This window comes from Miscanthus floridulus, chromosome 17, assembly GCF_019320115.1.
Source record: "Miscanthus floridulus cultivar M001 chromosome 17, ASM1932011v1, whole genome shotgun sequence".
Lineage (NCBI taxonomy): Eukaryota > Viridiplantae > Streptophyta > Magnoliopsida > Poales > Poaceae > Miscanthus > Miscanthus floridulus.
In genome coordinates this window covers 28,715,245-28,735,480 of record NC_089596.1, presented here as the reverse complement: position 1 = coordinate 28,735,480, position 20,236 = coordinate 28,715,245, and the positions used below count along the sequence as shown (strand labels likewise).

Genomic DNA, 20,236 nt, shown 5'->3' with positions numbered 1-20,236 from the left:
GTATAAAAAAGAAAGAGTGAGGCCTCCAAACGTTATGATTATGAGCCGCTTCCCCTGACCACGTGACAGAGGTGATTCTCGAGTACAACAAGAACGAGACTTTTTCTCATCATGGCACGGCTCTAGCTTTACTCATCGCTCCTTTGCTGCTTCTCTTCTCGGCACTCCTCCAAGTCACCACTCCTCCTTCCCACACTCCTTTGTGCCGTTGGGCTCTTCCATGCACCAAGCTCCTCGTCCCCGCACGTCTCCTCTAGCATCATCACCTTCACGCACCTCCCTGAGCTCCTCCTCCGCGCCACTAAGGTCCTTCACGCCGTCGCTCTCCTCCGTGCCATGAAGCTCCTCCTCCTCGCTACCCTTCCCTAGCACTGGCGGTCACTCGAGCATCGACAGCCATACCCCCTCTTGCGCCTCCCCAAACCCTGGCGGCCATCCCTCTCCATGCACGCCTCCTCGCTTAGTAGGATTGCAAAATAATATGCTTCTTTCCCTTGCTTCATACAAAATCTAGGCTTGAGTCAAAGCGTGGCTAAACTAAGTTGTCCCAAACAGGCACCAACTCATGTCTCCCATTGCCGCCATCTACACGCAAGCTACTATCGAGCATTGCTCTACTCCTTTGCATATATATTTAGATGTAAATAGATCTTAACGTGTGCCATCTAACCCAACCGACACGGCCTGACTGAACTAAAAAGAACCAATTTGAATCGAGGTACATTGGGTCATAATTTTGACCCATCATCAGCCAACTTAACAAAAAAAAAACCAACACATAAGAGGAAAATATAAAAATTAACCCGACCCACTAGTTTATTGGGTTAGACTCAGAGACAGATATTTTGACCTGATTTTTTTTTTGGTCCCTCTTAAACTGATATTTGATCAGGACCATTTGTAAATTCCATTCCCGAGGACATTCTGTTTAGGCTTGGCTTTTGGAATGAAACGCTTTGGCACTAGTATTAGTTCTGGCATGTAGTCCCTCCATCCTAAATAACTATCGTTTTCGTTTTCAAAGAAACAACTTTGACTAAATATATATAAATAATAATAATATTTATGATATAAAATTAATATCATGAGATAGATCGTTGAATCTATTTATATAATACATTTATTTAAAGATATAAATATTACTCGTACTTTTTATAAGTCTAGTTAATCTTATGGCATAGAAAAAAAAAATGACAATTATTTAGAGACTGAGGGAGTATCATCATACCATTTCAGATTTTATTTTTAATCAAACAGCATACTCCTACATGCTTATACCGTTGATGATGTGGCTCAACTGTTCGGATAACATTCACCGTCTTCACGATTCACGATATGCAGCAGATTTCTATCCTTTTTTGGACTGAGGAAGCAGCAAAGGCCTGTGTCTGCAGCAGATCCGGATGCTCGTGCCCCTGGACCGGCGGCCAGTGGTTAGTTGGCACGTCGGCGAGCCGCACCACACTGGGACAGTGCTCCACTGCGGCGCGTGCCGCGTGCCGCGCGCTTCGTGCCCTCGGCAAGCAAAGCCCAAGATTCGATCGATCCATCTCCATTCCCCGCCACCACACCACACTCTCACGGCGACTCCGCTGCTCACCCACCTCCCGGGATCACGAGAGGCAACGCCACTCGTGAGATTCACGGGAGCCGAGAGATCTGCGCGGTTACTCCGTCCGCTCTGCTCATGCCGCTGAGGTAGAGTCCGCGGGCCGGCGGGCGGGCGGGCGGGAGACAGGTACGGCTTACGCCGGCGGTGGCCACGGCCAGCCCTGCCCTCCTCGGTCGTCGGGATGAAGCCGCGGAGGTTCGGCTACGGCTACGGCTACGGCCGGGGCAGGCGCGCGGCGGCGCTGCTCCTGCTGCTGCTCTGCCTCTGCCTCAGCAGCATGTTCCTCTTGCTTCTCCATAGCTCCTCCGCGCCGCTGGAGCCCGCGGTGGAGGAGAAGGCGGCGGGAGTGCCCGAGGCGCAGGCGGAGGTGGAGGAGGCGCCGCTGCCGCCGGGGAACTCCAAGGTCGCCTTCCTCTTCATCGCGCGCAACCGCCTCCCGCTCGAACTCGTCTGGGATGCCTTCTTCCGCGTACGGATCCGAATCCCACTCAGATTCACTCCTGCTTCTATCGCCATTGTTCCCCCACATTGCCGCACAATGCCGCTGAATGCCTGTGCGGATCCTAATTGCAGATGACTGATGTTTCGTATCCTTTTTTCTGCTCATGATCAGAGTGACAAGGAGGGGAGGTTCTCCATCCTCGTGCACTCGCGGCCGGGCTTCGTGCTCACCCGAGCCACCACCCGGTCCCGATTCTTCTACAACCGTCAGGTCAACGACAGCATCCAGGTTGGCACATTTGCACCATACGATGAGGGGTGAAACACAATTGTGTCGTCAGACGTCAGTACGCGTGCTCTTGCTGACGTGGCTTGCGTGCTTTGCTGCAGGTGGATTGGGGGGAGGCAAGCATGATCACGGCGGAGCGCATTCTGCTCAGCCATGCTCTTAAGGATCCGCTCAATGACCGCTTTGTTTTTGTCTCCGACAGGTACACTCTTCAAACACATTTTTGAGATTGACATGCGGCCATGCCCAAATTCTGCCATACGATTTGTTTAGAGGATATATTATCTGGGGTTGAAGGCAACAACTTTTCAAGTTGTAGTGTTCTTTTGCATCTATTATCAAGCATGTGTAATCTTGGGTTCTTGATTTGGTTGTAGGAAGTAATTAAGTCCTTTAGACAAGCATTAAAACTAGCCTTTCTTTTTTAGCCTGCTATTTGTTGTATGCTAATATGCTCTCGCGATGAAAATGGGGATGAAAATGACGTTAATATAGTAAAATGACTTTCATCTTCTTTAAAAATAGATCAAGATCTGTTAGGGTTGTACAGTTAAAAAAAATCTAATTTAAAGCAAGGTCTACTTTTTTGCGTCTTGCCCATGTTTAGTTTGTTATGCGCATGCGCTCATTGAATTAGTGTCAAGCTCATATTCAGTTTTCAGTAACAACAATAAAGTTGATAAAGCAATTTGAACCATCTCGGAGAAGATATTTATTTTTGATACTGACACTGATAGACGAAAACTAGGCAGCAAATGGGAACAAACCTTTTCTTGTTGCCTGACAGCCCACCGTTATCTACTACCGAGTTGTAAGATAAAACGCCAATGGACCTGGATACAACATTAACATTTCCTCCCAAATTTCTGTTTGTTCCAGTGGCGGTTGAGCATTTGATTTGTTTCGAGTTTCACAAACTTTTTCGCATTTACAAATAAGGAGCTAAATGTCTCAATAAAACTGGCAAATATCAAGATTTGTCATTCAAGATCATATTGAATATATTTTCTTGGAACGATATATCTTACTGCACAAAGGAGAACCATAAATATTACCAATAAACTAGTGGTGCTTTGTAAGTACAAATTATTGTAGAAAATGTTGAGGAAGGTTCATGGTAATTAGCTTTGCACTTGTAATATCAGAGTTATTTGAATGTTTATGCCGTTATCTCAAAAAATCATCTTACAACCACCAAGCTTATGTGGAATAAGCTACACCCTATATGACTGATTGTTTGACCATTGATGTCAGTTGCATTGTAGTATATTGTACTACTTAGTACTACCACTTTGTATTAAATCTGCAGAAAGTAGAGAAATATTTCATCTATACTAATATCCATTTGCCGATTCCTATGTATGCTGCTGTCAACAGTTCCACATCTTTTTTCAATCCTATTTTGACTTTCTTTTCTTCATTCGTCGCTGGTAAATTTTGGATCTTAATTTTGATTCATGCTTACTAGGATCTTCTCTCTGTGGCAGCTGTGTACCATTGTACAATTTCAGCTACACTTATGACTACATAATGTCATCATCAACCAGCTTTGTAGACAGGTATAAATATCCAAATACTGTGGTACATTTCCTGGTCTTGGTTATAATAGTCTTTTATGATGTCACTGGAAAATTCATTTTAGCTCTTTCCCCTTTATGAATTATGATATATGATATATCTTTGCTTTGTTGCACCTTGATCCCGTAGATGAATTGCACAGCAAGCTACAGGCTTGCAGCTGAAGGGTCAATTCTTTTTGTCTATTTACTTTGCCCTGTATTATGCTGGTTGCAGTTTTGCTGATACAAAGGCAGGGAGATACAACCCAAGAATGGACCCAGTTATCCCAGTGGAGAATTGGAGAAAAGGCTCACAGGTGGTCCTTCCACTATAAATAAAGACTGAAGTACTGAACATTGCATTGATAATTAATTCTGGTGCCTCTACCACTGAACTTCTATTCATACATTGTTTCCAGTGGGCTGTGCTAATTAAAAAGCATGCTGAGGTTGTGGTTGATGATGAAGTGGTGTTACCAGAATTCCAGAAGCATTGCAGGGTATATATCTTAATATTTGTATGCAGATAAGTTTGAGAACAGTAGTAAGGTTACATTGTTTACTACCTCATAATTTGCCAATCAAGAGAGTAGATATTAGATATTCAAAACTAGGTTTTTGTATGTTATGTAAACATGCATAGTTCACAGGGGTTGAGCTGCTAATAATTTTCCAGCAGTCTCAAAAGAACTAGTAAAGTTAGTGTGGCAACTGCTGTATGTAGCATAACGTCTATTATAAAAATTATCTGTAGCTCTCCTTTTATGGTGACAATCAATCCAATTTTGTTATAGCATCAGTTCTCAAATTAGGAATCCTCGTCTTATTTACATTAAGCTCTTACATCTATTCAATTTCTAATATTGACCAATCATATATTTCTGTATACTGCAGAGGAGACCCTTGCCAGAGTTCTGGCGGGATTGGGATCGTCCTATTGTAAGTGAAAACATTTCAGTATATTACTGAACAATCCCCTTTCTTATTCATGACGTGATTTATGGATTGCCATTTTAGCAGTTTTTACTTGTAAAAATGTATATCTCAAATCCCATCATCATCAACAACAAAGCCTGACAGCCTGTTAGTCCCAAACAAGTTTTAGTGGGCTTCGGATGGAACCTAGCATGAGCCACCAACATGGAAAAAAAACATCTCGGTCAAACATAATAAAAATACAAAAGGACGTTAATGACAGTACTAATAGTTAACACTAGTTTTGGTTCAGGTTCTTTCTGCATGCTTCTATCTAAGATATCCTGTCCCTCCTGATTCCTACAGACATACCCAAAACCCCCATATGCCACCTCAAATCCTACATTAGATGTGCCTACATTACCACTGAGATTTCCTATGAAAAGCGTCTCCCTGGTAGGTACACTTCTAACCATGTCATCTTGGTCTCCCCCAGAATTGGCTCGGAGACTCGCATTGTGATCTGCATTGTGATCTACTTGTGGGGCATGTGCGCTGATCTATATACTCTTATAAAGCTAAACCCCACTAGATGATTTTTCTCTTCATGCAAGGTGTCCACATCATTCCCCATTAAGTAACCCCACTAGATGTTCTATCTCTTCATGCAAGGTGTCCACATCATTCCCCACTAAGTCCATGTCATCCCTTATTAATTACAAAAACTGTCCATGTCATCTCTATCATGTGAAATACTTTAAATCTTTAATCTATTAGCATACAAGTCATCTACATATGCTATTTGTTTCATCACCTATTCCTCTATAAGTAATCAAATATTCTATTGGTTTTTCTTCTATTAGCTTACCTATTTTTTACTAGATCTGATACATTAAAATAACATGCAAGTCAAATTCATATATATATGTATACATAGTATACATATATATAACAGATTTATGTTTAAGAAAGTCCTGCCGCAACGCGCGGGCTATACTTCTAGTTATGTTAAAAACTAAATCAACAGCAACTTGGACTGGGAGTAAATGGGGTTCTGGTAAAATAAAGTCAAGCAAAACTATTAGATCATTTTTGGAGGAAAATTCAAATTGTTATCTGAGATAGGAAAGTAGAAGGGACTATTGTAGGTTCATGAGAAACAAAATATGAAGAAGTCCAAAATAATTGCATTAATTTTTTTAGATTTTTATATGGTTACTTTTCTGGATCGCAGTATGAGTGCTGATTTAAACTTCCAAATAATTATATAATTTAGTTTTTGAAGTTCCAAAATAAAATAAAGAGATAGTATTATTCTTGTGCATCAGAATACTTGCCAAACTCTATATTTTCATCTATTTGTGTTTACATTTTAGTGTTTTACAAGGGAAGCTCAGTTGATAATTATGTTTGTTCAAATGCCATTTATCCTCTTTTTTTGCAGCCTGCAGAGGCATGGAAAGCCCATAACTGCATACCAGATGAGCACTATGTTCAGACGTTGCTTGCTGTAAGTCAATGATCTTGATCATAACAATATTCTTTGCATAATTTTTTTCTGCACTAAGTTCGCTGATCATTCAGCTCTTCTACAATGCAGCAAAGTGGTCTAGAAGAAGAACTTACACGGCGATCAGTAACACATAGTGCATGGGATCTTTCAGCTTCTAAAGATCGTGAAAGACGTGGGTGGCATCCTGTAACATATAAAGTGTCTGATGCTACTCCTAGACTTATAAAATCTATAAAGGTATATAGTTTCTTCAAATCTGGACACGTTTGTTTCCTTTACGACTTATATATATTTGCTAAAAGCCTAAAACAACATCCACAATGACAACACTTTTGGCGGAAGCAAGTTGGCGCAAGCAAGTTGAAGGGCGGGCCTGGTGCAAGCGGTAGAGTCTTACCGCCTTGACCGGAAGGTCCCGAGTTCGAGTCGCGGTCTCCTCGCATTGCACAAGCGAGGGTAAGGCTTGCCACTGACACCCTTCCCCAGACCCCGCACAGAGCGGGAGCTCTCTGCACTGGGTACGCCCTTTAATTAAAGGGGAAACCAAAGGGTACATCACCATTTGAATTTTGTTTTGGTTTGCCTTAATTTGACAAGTAATGTAATCATATAATTTGCTATAATGAATAAAGCAACAAGCACCTTTTATAGGAAAAGGAGGTGAATGTCTTAAACATGTAACACCGGTGGTGGTTAATACTTCATCAATCGAAGAACCGATGTCTTAAACAAATGTCTGTTTTCAAAGGCTGATGCTTTTGTAACAGGGTTGTCACTTGTCAGCTTTGATTCTTGATGTGGCAATTTATACCAAAATAAGCTTCCATAAAGAAGTGTGCATGATAGTTCCTTACTGCTTGCTGAGGATCTATTCTTCTCGTTTTTAGGATATAGATAATATATATTACGAGACTGAAAATAGGAGGGAGTGGTGTACAAGTAATGGAAAGCCAGCACCCTGCTTCCTTTTTGCTAGGAAGTTTACACGTGGAGCGGGTCTCAAGCTTCTTGATTCAGTAAGTCCATGTCATTCTTTTTCAGTTCTTGCTTGATACATGGGGAGCATATGCAAATTTAGAAACTAGTGTGTTAGCCTAATAAATAGCAAAGTCCTTTGCTTACAGTAATTTCAAATTTGTTTTGTGCAGTCACTGATAGCTTCAAAGTGATGAATATAGTGTCATGGGCAACTGACTTTTAATTGTTTCACCCTTACGAGAATATTTCACTTCACACAAATGTAAAGGAAGGTACGGGACCATGGGGGAGACAGAAAAATAACAGCGACTTTTTTTTGGTTCAGTGTGTGGTATCATATTATTTTGTTGCTTCATAGAAAGGCACGATACATGTTGTAAAGAAATATCTTCGTTTCTTTCATTGGCTACTAGAATAGCACGTTGATTAACACACGACTTCAGCATTGTAACACCAGTCCACCAGTTGGTTGTGGAGTCCTGAGAAAATTTGTCGGCAAAATTATGAAGAAATGCTCTGTCATACTGTTCATATTCATTTTATTGTACACAATGCAGTGTGTTCCGGTGACAGCTACGATTCATTAGATTGTTCAGAATTCTGTTCCATCAGAAATAATGGTACAATCACAACACCATATTCTGTTCCATCAGAAAGATGGTCGGCACATTTTGTTGACTTTGATGATCTCAATACTCCCAGTCTATAGTGATTGTTTTGTCTGGATTAGAAGAGGTCGTTTATCCAATTTAATGCTTTGGCAGAGCTCATCATGGTGCCGGTTTAATTGATACGTACTATGGATCCAGCAGATATGGTGTTCTGATTGTACCATTAGCCTTACAAGTAGCGGTTACCAGGTGCTACTAACAAAATCAGGGCCTGTACTCTTCAGTCTTTGCTATGCAGGTTTTTGCGTGTCGGTGCCAGGCCATCGTCAATCCAACATGGAAACATAATCAAAGAGAGTTGCTGATATGTTACGGGCATGCCCGTCATGAACAGTCGAACAGATCACCCATTTCACGCGAAGAAACCATCAAATCCTTGATACACGAGCTTGGAATTTTTTTTAATTTTAACACTTTTTGATAACTAATTTAAATTCAACACTGCAAGTTTTTTTTTAACTAACACTTTTGGCCACACCTATTGCCCTGGCGCAGCTAAATGCATGTGCCGCGCCATGCATGGTGGCGCGACAGAGGTCTGACGTGGCGACGACTGGTTTCGGTGACCGTTGACGTGGCAGCTCTTGCCGCGCCACTGACCTTGGCGCGGCAGTGCCGCGCCCTGATCTGTGGCGCGGCAGAGCCGAATAATAAATACCGCGCCTAGTCCCGCCTGCCCGAGCAGCAAGCCCGCCTGGCCGCCGCGCCCGCCGCCCGGCCGGCGGTACCTGAACGTTTAATCCGAACGCGTCGCGCCGATAGTGGGAGTTATTCTAAGTATTGCTTGACGTAAATCAATAGTATATTTGTTTCTGTCTTTTGTTGAATTTTTTTCATGGCCGAATAGAGAATTTGATAAGCCAATGATTTATTTTCCGTCTTTCATAATACGTCAATTTAACTAATCGATTATGAAAAATTACCACCGGCGTCGAAATACGCCCGGATTGCCGGTTCCCGAACTAGTTGGTACTTAATCTCGTCGGCAGTGCTGCCGCGACGTAAAGAAACGAATATAAAACAGATAAATGAAGTCCGTGCGTAAGTTGACAAGCTGTCACATAACATTTTAATTGTTTTGACATAAGTTTGACATAACATAACCAAATAACCCCGCAAGTTTCGGACGCCAATATTCGTTTGATCTAACAAACTAAGACCTAGGAGTAAGGATCCCTCGGACGCCTCTGTCTCTTCAGATTTGTTGGCAACACATTGAGAGTGTAGCCAACGTCGGTATGGTCGCGTCGACGGTGCGTACGGCTCGTACCCTGCAAGTATATGATACGTACGATTACTTATAATTCTTTATGACCGTTAGTTCATGGAGCCTACGTATTTAAATAGACTATCTTTGATAGCACCTGTGAGGCTCCTTGGGTACCAAGCGGGGCACCACCTAGCTGAGACATGTTGATCTCGTGCTGCGGCTAATCGTCTCACTTGCCGTGCTGTCTGCGGAAGCCCAGGGGGTCGTCATCATCGTCGTCCTCGCCGTCCTCGGTTGCAGGGTCCTTCCCAGCGCTATGATGTGGTGGTGTACGCACCGCGGAAGTGGCACCCGACCACGCCGAAGTCATCGGCTGAGAAGAGCCGACTGGTGTCCTCAAAGAGGCTGAAGACGTGCCACCCGACCACGCCGGGAGTGGCGGTTCCTCATAAGGAGTGTCCATGCAGCTCAGCCTTTGAGCTAGCTTCCTGCAACTCTTCTTCACCGTCTGTATAAATAGACGTTAAAGTTAGTGCATTACCCAAACGCATATACACTAAAGAAACATTTTCGGAACGGACAAGTTTATGTTACCTCCACAAAAGCCGCGAGAACGCCTGGCCCTTGACCTCTAGACTCGTGAAGCCGGAACGCTGCTTCGTTGGACAGCCTTGACAAGTGTGTCGCCTGGGTACAGAAATGTGGTTGGACAGTTTTAGTACACATACTTAATACCAAAAGGATAACAAATTGTACCATTCAAGTATATTACCACGTATCTTTGAAGCGAGGCTCTCTCCAGCTGTGTGTCCTCCCTAGTGGTAACGGCGTACATATCTTCGATGACATCTTCCTCCGAGTCCTCGTCAATCGCCATGTCAGTGTACGGGGGCTTGATATGTGTCCTCGTAGACCTATGAAGCCACCGCAGGTACTCGTCGAAGGTGTGCTGGTCGTGTGGAGGACCCGCATGGACCGGATGTCGTACCCTGTTCTGCCACAAATGGATGCGCGAGCTGTGTGTCACGCTCCAATCCTTGGTCTTGTACCTCTTCCTGCGGTCATACCTGCAACAAAACGATGTTAGTTGTACCACACACCTCTGGATCGTAGCATTGTTATTAATCGATAACGCACCCGTGCAATTCTTGGTGGTGGAGTAAAGCAGTGGTGGGCAGCCTGTCATTCTCCCAAACTGTCTACAGACCCAGATGGGCAAGTGAATCTTGACCACATGGAAGAAAATAAGAGGGACGTCGCAGCGATACTCGTCTGACTCATCCCTAGTGACAGGACTGACATAGTCCTGGAGCTCCGGAGAATCCCAAGGACACCAATGCATCTGAAATTTCGTAATTGAGTTAGGTTGTGATATAGTGTACATCGAACAAGACACAGGTATGATAGTAAAGAGAGCGTAACCTGGTGTTGTGTCAGGACGTCGAGACCATCCGTGTACTCCCTGTACTTGCGCCTCGCATTCCCTCTAACTAACTCTACTTCCGTCCAGATATACAGAGCTGTAGGGAATGTATCCTGCCCGTTCCATCGTTGCATTGAACACGATAATGAATTAGCCATTAATAATGAATTCATATGTAACTGCCTCCAAGAATATAGTGAACCGAAGTACTTACCGGTAAACCATTATTAAGAGGCCTCCCAACGGGCCATCGTTCCCAACACCACACCTGAAGTAGGTACGAGCAACCCCCAAGGTTCGCATATCCTAAGGTGCGACGGTAGGCAACGTATAGCTGTCAATACGTCCATGCCAGGACTGCGCTGCCCCAGCTATATGCCGCTATATTCTCCCACGGCTATCGTAGTATGTCAAGGAACATACAGCTGATCGTGTTGCCCGAGGCGTCTGGAAAGAGAAAAGCACCAAGAAAGTGCCAGAGCCACACACGAGCGAACCTGTCGATCAGAGCCTCCTCAGTCTGTGGGTCCAAGTAATCAAAGCGCTCCGTGATCCAGGACGATGAAACCCCGGAACTTTTCCTGAAATTGACCAAAGAAAATTAGACCCCATGGCTACAGGAAAGCAATGCAAATATTAAATAGGCTTGAATTGCTTACTTATTTTTTCTTGGAAGCATCATCGTCCGGTGGAAGAAAGTCAGTAAACTGAGCCACCAGCTCCCCCAGTGATCGTTGTCAACTATCCCTGTCACTAGAAGCCCCCCCAACCGAAGGCCTAAAATAGCCTTCACGTCCTGCAACGTCAAGGTCATCTCGCCACAAGGTAGGTGGAACGTGTGGGTCTCAGGCCTCCACCTGTTATAAGAATAGAACGACTGTTAGTTGCCTCAAATTTGTTAGAAGAAAGTTTACGTACAAAGAATGCACTCGCACCTGTCTACAGCTGCAGTAAGTAGTGCTAGGTCAAGGGGCGGAAGACCGTGGTTGACAACACGAATAAGCTCGAGGAAGCCGGCACGCCATATGTACGGCGCATAACACTCGTCCCACTGGTGCGCCCTGGTGTGCGTGCGGGACCTCAAAGGAGGCAAGGACACCTCTGCGTCATTGTCACTCAAGACGTGTGCTCAGTGCTGGTCGTCGTACTCCACCTCAAGAATGGGGTACAACGGATGCTGCATGGGAGGAGCCATCCTATTACGAAATGATAAACAAAGCGTTAGAGTATTCAAATTAACAAAATTTAAATTAACATTAGTAAGTTCACAAACAAATCACTAACCTAACTATCCTAAATCCCTAAACCCAAAATCATAACTATACTAGATAATAAATACATAATCAATCCCTAAAATACATAAACCCTTTTGGGTTTAGAGTAAACTAGTATCTATACCCAAAATCCCTAACTAAATAGCTAACTATAAACTAAATAATAAATACATAAACAATCCCTAAACCCAAAATCCTAACTATACTAGAACACATAATCTCAAAACCTATGTAAATCACAAACAAATTCACTAACCTAACTATCATAAATCATTAACTATCATAAATCAATACCAATCATAAAACCCTAACTATCCTAAATTACTGACTATCCTAAATCACTAATTATCCTAAATCAATAATAATCAAAAAAATATGAAATCAACCCTAACTATCCTAAATTACTAACTATCCTAAATCACTAATTATCCTAAATCAATAATAATAAAAAAATATGAAATCAACCCTAACTATCCTAAATTACTAACTATCCTAAATCACTAATTATCCTAAATCAATAATAAGCAAAAAAAATGAAATCGAGAGGAGGTACCTTAGGAGTGGGCGGCATTGACGCGCCGACGTTCGTGGCGCGGTCAGCGCGGGCGCTGCGCGGCGGGAATGGCCGGGCGCGGTGTGGTCGGGCGGGCGAGGCCGGGCGGGCGCGGGCGCGGCGTGGCAGGGGGGTGGGGCGCTGGCGCCGGACGCGCTGCGCGGCGGCTGGCAAGCGCTGGCGGCGGATGGGCAGAGTACGGGCGCTGGCGGCAGGCGGCGGGCAGGGTGCGTGCGGGCGGTCGGCCAGCCATGCGGTATTTATTCGGCTCTCTGCCGCGCCATGGATCAGGGCGCGGCACTGCCGCGCCAAGATCGATGGCGCGGAAAAGCTGCCACGTCAACGGTCACCGAAAACCGGTCGTCGCCACGTCAGACCTCTGTCGCGCCACCATGTATTGCGCGGCACAGGCATTTGGCCGTGCCAGGGCAATAGGCGCGGCCAAAAGTGTTAGTTTTTTTAAAAAAACTTGTAGTGTTAGATTTAAAATTAGTTTATAAAAAAGTGTTTAAAATTAAAAAAAATCTGAGCTTGCTGGTAAGTGCCCGGTTCTGTTACACCTTGCAAAATGTGAGAGTGGTTCTGTCACGTGTCCAGCCTTATTCGCCCGGTGTTCCTGCACCAATTCCATCTGCCTGCTATTTTGCTTCTCATATGGACATATGTGATCCCTGGTCCCACCACATCGCCTCGTGAAGCATTTTTTCTTTTTTGGGTCCGGCTTTTCTGAATGGATCTTGCACGAGATTTGTGGATCCTGTGGTACCAAATAAAAAAGAATGATGATGAACGAGAATGCTTGACGCATGCTGGTTGCATACGCTGTTAGCCTGGGGTCTCTTTCAAGGGTTGCTTGGTCACTTTCAGTTGCCATTTACTGGTCAGGATGTCTACAGCTACAGCATCAATGCTGAAACGAATTGCACTCAAATTATTTCAACCTTGAGAAATACTCCTGTGGTTTGTGGCTGCCTGTTCATTTAATCATTTCGCAAGCTTTTGTTCTGAACTTTGTAATCTGGCCTTGGGAATTGCATAACTTTACGAGGACGAGCAGGCCGTCAAAGCTGCAATGTAGTACTAGTACTCTATTGGTGACGCTGGTCAGTGTACATTTGATGGTAGTTGTCCCTTTGTGAAATGTGGCGCATAAAGTGCAGAAAAGCCTTACTCGCAAAAAGAAAAAAGTGCAGAAAAGCCTTTTCCAACTTTTTCTAGTGGTATTTCTGACATGGAAGTGAAAGAGCCTGCTGGGGGTGGGGGATCTGCCCCAGTTTCTTGACAGCATGATTTGCGAGCTATCAACTCAAGTGATGGAGCCTTACCGGCTCCAAGTTCTATACTCCCAGGACCAAGACACAATGTTTCATTGTTTCTGGGCAACACAACACTAGGCAGTGGCTAAGCAGTCTGTTTCTTTTTCTTTTACTTCTTCGAGAACATACAATTACAGTGTACTCCCTCGGTCATAGAAAGAATGTAATTCTAATACAGTGTCAAGTTTTAATATATTAAGTTTGGCTAATTATAGATAAAAAAGTATCAATATTTATGATATGAAATAGATATTAGATTAGTTGCGAAATATATTTTTATAATAAATTGATTTGGAGCCATAAATGTGAATACTATTTATTAGAAATTTGGTCATACACGAATTCCTTTAACTGGCACGTAACACGTAGTTGCATTCTTTCTGGGACGGAGGCGGTATGTGTTTTTTTAAGGGCAATGTACGTGTTTTACTAATAGGAGAGGGGATATTTTGAAATACATGAGCAATGCGCATTTCATGTTTTTTGAGTTTTCACATGGGTAGCTCGTACGCTGTTAGTATGTTAAGAGGGACGAATACACCGAAGCCAATTGAAGGTACAGCACGCCATGCCGGCAAGGCAGCAACGGGCAAGCCGATTGGATCATGAAACGAAGTGCCTGCCTGTAGTCTTTTTCAAAGGACCAAGGAAAGAATGAATTGGATGCTAGTAGCATGCATGTAGATGTATTAGGCTAGACTTTCACATATACCCCACACACAGAATCTTGTGTTTGTACTGTAGGCCCTAGGCTAGACTTTCACATATACCCCACACACAGGCCACACTGCCACAGTGGAGCACTGGACATGGGCTAGGTAGGCAACACCAACAATTGCTCCCACTAAGATATCTAAAATCTTTCCTCCACACTGTGATTAAAAAAAACTTTCCTCCACACCATTCTGTTCAAAACCAAAAAGGTAGACCAGCACTGCATATGCAACGCAGGCACCGACATGGCAGCTGTTCCGTGGGCCTCTGCCTTCAGCAGCGAGCAGCACTGACCCGCTGTCTTGTGGCCCATCAGCATCTGTGTAGTGTAGGAGAGCAGCCAAGAGAGGAGGATGCACTGCAGCAGTGGCAATACGGAATTGCTTTGCTTGAGTGGTGGTCAAGACTGGGAGAAGACTGGAAAGCGCCGGGGCTGCCCTCATGCACGATCTTCTTGGCTGCTTGCGATTGCAGGATCTGTTGTGCTGCTCGTAAAGCCGTTTGTGTTGATTTGTACGACTAATTTATTGAAAGAGAAAAATACTATAGCATAACTTATAAGTCGACTTATAATGGCAGTCGAACACTCCCGCAATGGTCCTAGCTCTAGCTCTACCCGTTGCCCTTTTTGCAGCTGAGGTTGTCCAATCAGGCTCATGAAGTCATGAGATGCGTGTGATAAGCCCTCACTCACTTGCTATCAAGGTGCAAATGATTGTGGTCTTGAACATTCTGCATTGTCTTGCACCGAGTCAACTAACAATAAAGACTGTGAGGCTGCATGGTTGTGGCAATGGGGATCTTGGCTCTGAGGATTGAAAAGTGGATCAGAAAAGAAAGCAGAAAGAAGAGAGAAAGCACACACACAACTTTTGGCTAGTAATATGCCTACTGTCTGCACAGCGATAGCACTGGTAGTAGTGCTTACCCAAACCCAACCAATTAGTAGAGTACTCCTAGAGTAGCATTGTTCCCACACTGCGGATGTTAAACTAACAGAAATTATGTGGCCAACGCTGCAGAGCTACCAGGACAGGGAGTCTGTGCAGGACACGTGTTACTTCCAATCAGCAAAAGCTGGCGGTGAAAAAAAAAAGGATTCGTTTCGCCTGAGCCTGACTACTCGTCAGGAAACGAACAAACAAAAACTACAAAACGATGCACGTCCAGCGAGCTCAGTCACCTCGTCCCCTTTTCCACCACAGCAGTGAACGACATTGTCAGGTAAAAGCCCCTGAAATTGTGTAGCGCACGAAGCAGCGCGCTGTTTCTTGGTCAAAACTGCAGTGCACGAAGCGAAGCATTGGCCATTGGCCATTGGGTCGAGGGAAGCTCAGGGGCTCAGCTCAGGGCGAGCAGAGGAGAGAGCTTGGAAGGAGAGGAAGAAGTAGATGTAGCTCCTCCATATGGCTTGCTGCTGGTGCTGGTGCCCTACGAACGCCTTATTCCACGTCACATGGAGGGCAGGGCAGTGGCAGCGACCTTGAAATCGAAAGGCTGCACCTCGGCTGGCTGGTGCTCCAGTGACGCCCACCAAAAGGCGCAGGGGATTAGCACCCTGTTCGCTTACGATAAAATTTAGGTTATGTTGATGCTTATACGGAAATGATGAGAGAGAAAAATAATGTTCCATGCTGAAAAGTAGCTTAAGCGAACGGGGGTTAGGATGCGTGCAGCAGGATTGCTACAGAGAGAGAGAGTGGGAGGAGAGCAGAGACAGAGAGGCAAAAGGACACGAACAGCACGTAGTCTAGGAGACTAGGAGTAGTAAATTAAAGGCAAAATGATGGAAGCAAGCATGGCCGAAATTGGTTTAATTTGCGCGCGGGGTGCGCATTTCGAGAGCTGGCGAGACGATCCAAGCCACGAGAGCTTAGCTTAGCTTCACCATTCACCAACCACCACACAAGTACTCCGTAGGAAGAAGACGAGTGAGGCTGGCCGGCCGTGCTGCTGTTTGGTTTGAGCCCTGGCCTGGGGAGCTGCACCTTGGTTGAGGTTCTTCAGGTGGCCGGCCTCGTGGTGAAGAAACAAGGGAGCTGCAGAGCAACGAGACAAGAACGGCGGTGTGCGCACAGGCGCTAGAGACAGCTCTAGAAGAGCCGCAAGCCGCAAGCCGCCACCACCGCCGCCGCCGCAGGATCAGAAGCAGCCACTCCTACCTCTGATCCTCCCTAATACAAAATCCAGGCAAGGCGGCAGGCACCTCCAAAAGAGATCCACCACCCCCGGATGGCTTCTTGCTTCTGCTTCTGCCGCCGCCGCCCAATCATTGCCTGCTTTGTTTCCTTCTTCCTCCCCCTCCTCCTCCTCGTCGCCTTCCTCGCCTCGGCTTCGGCCTTGGCCGCTTCCGTGACGACGACGAAGCTAGGCAGCACCGGCAATGCCACGCGGCGGGTGCCGTTCAGCTCGGAGGAGGAGCTGCGCGGGTTCCGGAGCATCGTGGCCCGGCTTGCTAGGCTCAGGGACGCGTCCATCAAGACGATCCAGGCACGTGCGCATTCGTTCCTTTGTCACGGCGACTCCAAATGCAGTGATCATCATAGAGTGAGTGACCGATCTGGTTTCCGCTTTTTTCAGAGTCCCGACGGCGACGTCATCGACTGCGTGCCGGCGCACCTGCAGCCGGCGTTCGAGCATCCCAAGCTGAGGGGCCAGAAGCCAGAGGTAGGTAAGGGGACTCATGAGCGATGACGGGCATGCAGTTCGCCACCGATCGATCCGTGTCTGAAATGTGCGATGCCTCTGCGTGCAGAGCGAGCCTGCAGAGAGGCCGAGGAGCAGCAGTGGCCGTTTCTCCGACGCTGATCGAGGCGAGGACGACGACCCGTTGCCTCAGGTGTGGCGGCGCTCCGGCGAGTCGTGCCCGGAGGGGACGGTACCGGTGCGGCGGACCACGGAGGACGACGTGCTCAGGGCCAGCTCTTCCGCCACCCGCTTCGGGATGAAGGCCCGTGGCGGCGGCGGCTTCGGCTCCGGCTCCGCGCGGCGCGACTCCACCGGCAGCGGCCACGAGGTCAGTGTCAGTCAGTCAGTCACCGCCACGCCGTGGTGACGACGGTTGCCGGCCACCACTCCAACGATTTTACCAAATGTTGTAAAAAAACGATTTTACCATTGGCCGTACGACAAACTAGCTGGATGCATCGGAAAAGTAGAAGTGGCATCAATAATTGCGTGATTATTGTTGTGTGCTCGAGAGCCTAATCGATCCGGCACAGGCGACAGGCTCGTGCTCGTTGATTTGCAGCCCACATAATTTAGTTACTAGTAGGAAACATGGCACATGCACATGCTGTCGACTCGACTGCATCGTTAACAATGGAAAAAGAAGGTCCGTACTACGTCACTCAGCAGGTAGATAGCCCGCCTCTGTTCTGTTGTGTTTGCAGCACGCGGTGGGGTACGTGACCGGCGGTCAGTTCTACGGCGCCAAGGCGAGCCTGAACGTGTGGCCGGCGCAGGTGGCATCGCCGGCGGAGTTCAGCCTGTCGCAGATCTGGGTCATCTCCGGCGCCTTCGGCCACGACCTCAACACCATCGAGGCCGGCTGGCAGGTCAGCCCTCAGCTCTACGGCGACAACAGCCCCAGGTTCTTCACCTACTGGACAGTAAGCACCTCCATCCCTCCTCCAATCATCTTCTCCGATCATCAACCAAATCAAGGAGAAATGCGATCCAAATCATCCAATGCAACGCAACGCAGGACGACGCGTACCAGGAAACGGGCTGCTACAACCTGCACTGCTCGGGGTTCGTGCAGACGAGCAGCCGCGTGGCCATCGGCGCCGCCATCTCGCCCATCTCCTCCTACGCCGGCCGCCAGTTCGACATCACGCTCCTCATCTGGAAGGACCCGCGCCGGGGCCACTGGTGGCTGCAGCTCGGCTCCGGCGGCGGGCTCGTCGGCTACTGGCCCTCCGCGCTCTTCACGCACCTCGGCTCCCGCGCCGACATGGTGCAGTTCGGCGGCGAGGTCGTCAACGCGCGCCCCGCCGGCGCGCCGCACACGCCCACGCAGATGGGGTCCGGGCGGTTCCCTCCCGAGGGTTACGCGCGCGCCGCCTACTTCCGGAACGTGCAGCTCGTCGACTGGGACAACAGCCTCGTCCCGGCGGCTGGGCTCCGGCTGCTCGCCGACCGACCGGGGTGCTACGACATCGCCGGCGGCCGCGGCGGCGCCTGGGGCACCTACTTCTATTACGGTGGGCCCGGCAGGAACGCACGGTGCCCGTAGGGCCGTAGCTTAGGAACGGAACGGCGGAGCGTACGTGCTCACTCAAGCACACATATTACCAGAGCCTGATTGCTAGTATATTACTACAAATGAAAGCTTTCTTTTTTTTATTTTAATCTCTCCATGTGAATATGATGCCGTTGTGATCATCTAACAATTTGTTCATTTAGTTTTCTCTGATTTGTTTCATTGTTTTCTGCCGTTGTCTTAGAGGCTTGGTGCCGATGAGTTTGGTACAAAGGTTCGGAATTTCAACTGAAATTTCACGATTTTCGATTCTATCTATCTATGACTTTATGTAAATTTATATATCTGTAATTTCATTTTCTATTTAAATGAGATTTATTCAGATTCTCAAATTCTAGTCAAGATTTTTTTTAAAAAAAAATTAGGTAGAATTTTTGGCAATTTTTGTTTCTACCGGTCCCCTGTTAGTATTTTTGTCATAACCAGTTGTGCGAATCATGGTGCTAATGATGAATTTCTACCAGATCAAAAAGCTCCTGTTGGAGAGAAAAGGTAACAATTTGAATGGTTAGTCGAGAGAAATATATACCGTTTCAAAAATTCGTGTGAAACTCCTATTTCCAACGAAGTACAAATAGAAACGACATTCAGTTTGCTGCTTGTGCACATAAGTCATCCGTGTATTCACAAAAAAAAAAGCTCCTGCTTGTGCACAGGGGCTGTGGCTGAAATCTCTCTCACATAACACTATTGAAACAACAACAACCAGCTACAAATGACCGTTGAACTCCCGTGTACTGGCTTCGTCAACCTCGAGACCCACGGGGTTGGCAGGGGCCATCCCCCCCAAACCCAAACAACACAACCAACGTTTTTTTACTCAATATTTATATTAAGAAATGAATAATAAAAATTCTTTTCATTTATATTTATTCGCTACTTGATACTTTATTGAACTAGTTAATGATGTTATTTGTGCTTTGGTTTCTTGTCCTCTTCCAGCATCTTATATAATTAAGAACTAGTCTTCCTATTATTTTCTCTATCTCTTTTGTTCCCACAGTAACCCTCTAATTAGCTACTAGTGCTTTCTTGTTTACTTTACTTTTGAACTGATCTCTAGTAACACCTATATTATTTGGGATTTGTGTTCCTGTTATTATCGTAATTCTTTTTTCTAGCCCAAGAATTAGATTGATCGTTGTCATATGAACGTTAGAGACCTAGAGCTAATTAATTTTGTTCCTTTTTTCTTTAAAATATTTTGTGTTCATTTTTGTTTTTAAGTTTTATTTTGTATTATAACACGATATTTATTCGGTTGTTACGTATACTTTGACTGTATATGTATTTCGTCATGTGTGATTATTATTGGTCGGCTCCTCCTATGTTCAAATTCTGGCTCCTTCCCTGTGGAGGCCTGATTACGTGTGTCTTTTGAAGATGCTCATGAATATATGATTTGTGTATGTATTTTATATAAATGAGTGTACCTTGTTTACGTTTAATTCGTAAAAAAATCTACTTATACAGCATCTTTTTTGGGGTTCTTAGGAGACGATTT

The 20,236-nt window shown here is 45.7% G+C and overlaps 2 protein-coding genes across 3 annotated transcripts; both read left to right on the top strand.

Annotated features, from left to right (window-relative positions):
- The first annotated feature begins 1,407 nt into the window (after positions 1 to 1,407).
- Positions 1,408 to 8,342, top strand: LOC136517146 (glycosyltransferase BC10-like). 2 transcript variants are annotated; one of them, XM_066510665.1, is made up of 11 exons: positions 1,413 to 2,081; positions 2,226 to 2,342; positions 2,444 to 2,544; positions 3,830 to 3,901; positions 4,137 to 4,218; positions 4,321 to 4,401; positions 4,796 to 4,840; positions 6,261 to 6,326; positions 6,417 to 6,566; positions 7,217 to 7,345; positions 7,478 to 8,342. In XM_066510665.1, the coding sequence occupies exons 1-11, from the start codon at positions 1,794 to 1,796 to the stop codon at positions 7,496 to 7,498; spliced, it is 1,152 nt and encodes a 383-aa protein (XP_066366762.1). In that variant the 5' UTR covers positions 1,413 to 1,793; the 3' UTR covers positions 7,499 to 8,342. The 2 variants fall into 2 exon arrangements, with proteins under 2 accessions (XP_066366761.1, XP_066366762.1); XM_066510664.1 differs by lacking the exon at positions 7,478 to 8,342 and having other exon boundaries at positions 1,408 to 2,081; positions 7,217 to 7,381.
- Positions 8,343 to 16,201: 7,859 nt separating this feature from the next.
- Positions 16,202 to 18,946, top strand: LOC136517309 (protein neprosin-like). Its single transcript, XM_066510859.1, has 5 exons — positions 16,202 to 16,958; positions 17,049 to 17,135; positions 17,224 to 17,484; positions 17,861 to 18,079; positions 18,175 to 18,946. Exons 1-5 carry the CDS (start codon positions 16,701 to 16,703, stop codon positions 18,703 to 18,705), a joined length of 1,356 nt encoding a protein of 451 aa, XP_066366956.1. The 5' UTR covers positions 16,202 to 16,700; the 3' UTR covers positions 18,706 to 18,946.
- The last annotated feature ends 1,290 nt before the right edge of the window (positions 18,947 to 20,236 follow it).